This window comes from Dendrobium catenatum, unplaced genomic scaffold (genome assembly GCF_001605985.2).
Source record: "Dendrobium catenatum unplaced genomic scaffold, ASM160598v2 fragScaff_scaffold_1338, whole genome shotgun sequence".
Taxonomy (NCBI): domain Eukaryota; kingdom Viridiplantae; phylum Streptophyta; class Magnoliopsida; order Asparagales; family Orchidaceae; genus Dendrobium; species Dendrobium catenatum.
Genome location: NW_021319800.1, coordinates 426,328 through 429,840, shown reverse-complemented (window position 1 = coordinate 429,840; position 3,513 = coordinate 426,328). Strand labels below are relative to the sequence as shown.

Here is a 3,513-nt window from a genome sequence, read left to right as displayed (position 1 = left end):
TATATATTAAATCATATTATTCATATATTTCATTTCTATTATTCTTATTTTATATGAAAATGAATTATGGGTGATATATATGCAATATTAAAATTTTAGATATTAAATAAATAAATAAAATAATATTAAATGGTATGTTCGTAAATCTCCCTTATTTAAAAAGTGTCGCCAATCGGCTCCGTCGCTAACGGCGGAAACGGGAGAGGAGAGGGCGGCTCACGCACATGCGGCGCTATTCCACCAGAGTCATCGGCAATTGCGTTGGCGACGGCGGCGGCGGTGGTGCCGACGATGGCGCATTACCAAGCCCTAACCGCCGAACACCGGACCACCCACCCTACTCCGAGGTTTCTCTTTCTATCTCTTTCTATCTCTCTTATTGTATTTCTTTCTCAATCTTCTCGATTTCTGCTGATGAGGGCTCATTATTGCGACAAATCATTTAGATGGTGAGCGTCGCGCTACAAGCTATCGCTGAGGAGAATGGATCTACCGAGTCATCGATCTCCGCTTACATCAAATCAACCTTTAATGACCTCCCATGGGGCCACGACCGCCTGCTCCCTTACTACCTTCGCAAGCTCGTCGCCGACGGTGAACTCACGTCTCCATTCCCGGATCGATACCAGCTGCCCTTACAGTCTCCTCCCTCCGTCTCCATACCTGTCCGCCGCCGAGGCCGTCCTCGTCTCTACCCAGCAAACCCTAACCCTAGCGTTTGTCCTCGCCCATCCTCTCTACCTCGCCACCGGGGTAGATCATCGCTGCACCGCCGCAGGGGTAGACCTCCCAAGATCCACGCTGAGGAGATGGCGCCGCTCCAAGTAAAGCAGGGAACATCGCCGCCGCGGCGAGGGCGGGGAAGATTCCGGCTCCAGCGAGGTGATTCCATAGGTCGAACATCAACTCTGAGGCCGGGTCTTCGAATTCCTAGATCAAGGGGTTCCAAGAGGAAACGGGATAGCTCCCAGGTCAGCGATACTGAGGAGACGAATTGCCAGTCGGGAAATCTGGCATTGTTAGACGATTTCAAGAATAGAGGTTCTGAATGTAGCGTTTTGGTGGATCCTGAGCATATTGAACTCGAACATGCGCAGCTGGAACAAGGGCACCCATTTGTGGCTCCTGAGCAGTCTGAGGTTGGCAAAGGACAATTTCTGGAAGAAGAGTCGCCATTGTTGATTCTTGAGCCGGGAACTATGACGCTTTTATTGGGTCCTGAGCATTATGAACATGTTGAGGGGCAACCGCTGCAAGGAGAGGAGCAGCCAATTTTGGCTCCAGAGAAGACGGAGGTCAGCCATGATCAATCATTGCTGGGAGAAAAATTGTCATTGTTGACTCCAGAGCAGGGAAAAATGCCTCCTTTCTTAGCTCCTGAGCTTGTTGAGCATGCCCAGGGCCAATCGATGCAAGAAGAAGCACATCCATTTGCGGCTTCAGAGCAAACCGAGTTCGGCAAGGATCAATCGTCGCTGGGAGAAAGGCCTCCATTTTTTATACCTGAGCAGGCAAAAGTGCCACCTTTTTTGGCTCCTGAGTTTTTTGAGCCTGCCCAGGAGCAACCGCAGCAAGGAGAAGCACAACCATTTATGCCTCGTGAGCAAACAGAGCTCGTTCAGAAGAAATCGACGGAAATACCTCCATTGTTATCTCCAGAGCAGCCTGAGCATGATCATGGGCTCCCCTTGGTACCTGTTGAAGAGTCTGAGGAAGGCCATGAGCAGATTTTGCCGGAAATTGGCACATCTGATCCTAAGGAGGGCGAGTTGGTGCTGATGCCACGTCCTGACGGAGAAGATGTAGAGAATGCTGCAGTTTCTAGCAAGAAGAGAAAGTCCCATGGAAAGCGTAGAAGCCTGAGGCTCTGGTTTGAATCTTAAACTGTTAAAATATTTTGATAAATCTCCCCAATTTCTATTTTCATGATCTTTTCTTAAGTTGGTGGTTCTTGTAAAGAACTTATCGGAACTTGATTGTCTTGTAGAATGTATCAAGAATTTCAGAAGTCGAACTTAGAAAATTTCCTCACAAGAAATATTTAAGAACCCCTGAAAGTAGGAACAGATGATTTCAACTTCTTCTTTGTGATTTGCTTCTAGGAATACTATAATATTAAAAATAACATTCAACGATTGAATTTCAAATGGTTAACGCAGAACTACTTTACACAATGTAACAGTAGCGGCGTTTCTGAATGTAAAAATATCAAAGTAGAGATTTTCTTGTGGATTTGAGATTGATCTTGATAACTCATTTTGGGACTCTGCATTCTGTAGTTGTGTGTATATTCAACTAATCTAAGAAAGCTTCAACCTACATATTTGGCTTGGTAATTAGTTTAAATTTTACTGTTTTTTCATCAAAGATGATGAGTTTGGGAAAAATTTATCAGCTTATTTAGTATATGATTAAATACGAAAAGTATTGCAATGACCATAATTTATTGCTTTCAATATGAAATTGTTTTTCACAACACTGTGTATCATTACTGAGCATATTATTTTGTGTTGTATCACATCTATCAATTATTTTCTTTCTTCAACAAAACTTTTGTTACTTCAATCCCACTTAGACCAAATGTAACATTGCAACATGATTACAATTTAAAGAGAGATTATTACATGCAGAGTGCAGAGTCCGGAGTCCTTATTTTGTGACTGTGAACAATAAAATCACAGTTATTTTTTATCATTGTGTTTTTAATGTTCATTACTTCATTTTTATTGCACTTTTATTATTTACAATCACAAAATTGAACAGTTCTGTGTTTAGACTCCGCATATAATGATCACTTAAAAGCCTACATAATTCTTTTTTCGTTTTACCAACTTTTCAAAATTGTCTTTTGAATGGCATAAAATTATAATTTAATTGTCATAAAATAAGAGAGTAAAATGGCACAAATTTTGTATATATATATTTTTAATAACAAGTACATATTCAATTAAATAGATTTACATTATAAAGTTTTACAAAAAAAAAAAAAAGACTTAGATAAAGTATACTAAATTGCTATCATTATAGTAGAATAGTATCATATATTCTTATAATCCTAAACTCTGAATTATATTTTAAAATTGTCTTGCCAAATTAATTAAACTTGCTAACCCTAAAAGTGTAATGTACTCTAATTACCCTATTCTCTTGTGTTGATTAACAACCCCTAAACTATGTTATCAATATATAATTCAAAACTCTAATTTTGATTTACAATTTTAAACTCCACTATAATATAATCACCCCAATTTGTAATTAAACTAACTATACAAAAATTGAAGCTAATTTATGTTTGCACTCTTACGGTCTTACCCTGCAATCATCACGTACAGCTACTATTTCTTAAAATGACTTTTTAGTTAAAAAATAAAAATTTATATTAAAAAATCATCCCAATGCTTCATTTGAAACCATTTTCTTATAAAGCGGATTTCTAATAAAAAATTATTTTAAAAAACTATAAAAAAAACATCCCAAATAAAGCCTTAGATTTTTTTTTTTTTTGATAATTTT

The 3,513-nt window shown here is 38.8% G+C and overlaps 1 protein-coding gene across 1 annotated transcript; it reads left to right on the top strand.

Moving 5' to 3' along the window:
- Positions 1-172: 172 nt before the first annotated feature.
- Positions 173-2,125, top strand: LOC110097676. Its single transcript, XM_020824185.2, has 2 exons — positions 173-347; positions 447-2,125. The coding sequence occupies exons 1-2, from the start codon at positions 225-227 to the stop codon at positions 1,881-1,883; spliced, it is 1,560 nt and encodes a 519-aa protein (XP_020679844.1). The 5' UTR covers positions 173-224; the 3' UTR covers positions 1,884-2,125.
- The last annotated feature ends 1,388 nt before the right edge of the window (positions 2,126-3,513 follow it).

What these genes read in the sequence shown, in the direction of transcription:
- LOC110097676 (XM_020824185.2), top strand. Translation starts at nt 225, where the DNA reads ATGCGGCGCTATTCCACCAGAGTCATCGGCAATTGCGTTGGCGACGGC. An exon ending in ACCACCCACCCTACTCCGAG is followed by an intron (nt 348 to 446) that starts GTTTCTCTTTCT and finishes CAAATCATTTAG; the next exon opens with ATGGTGAGCGTCGCGCTACA.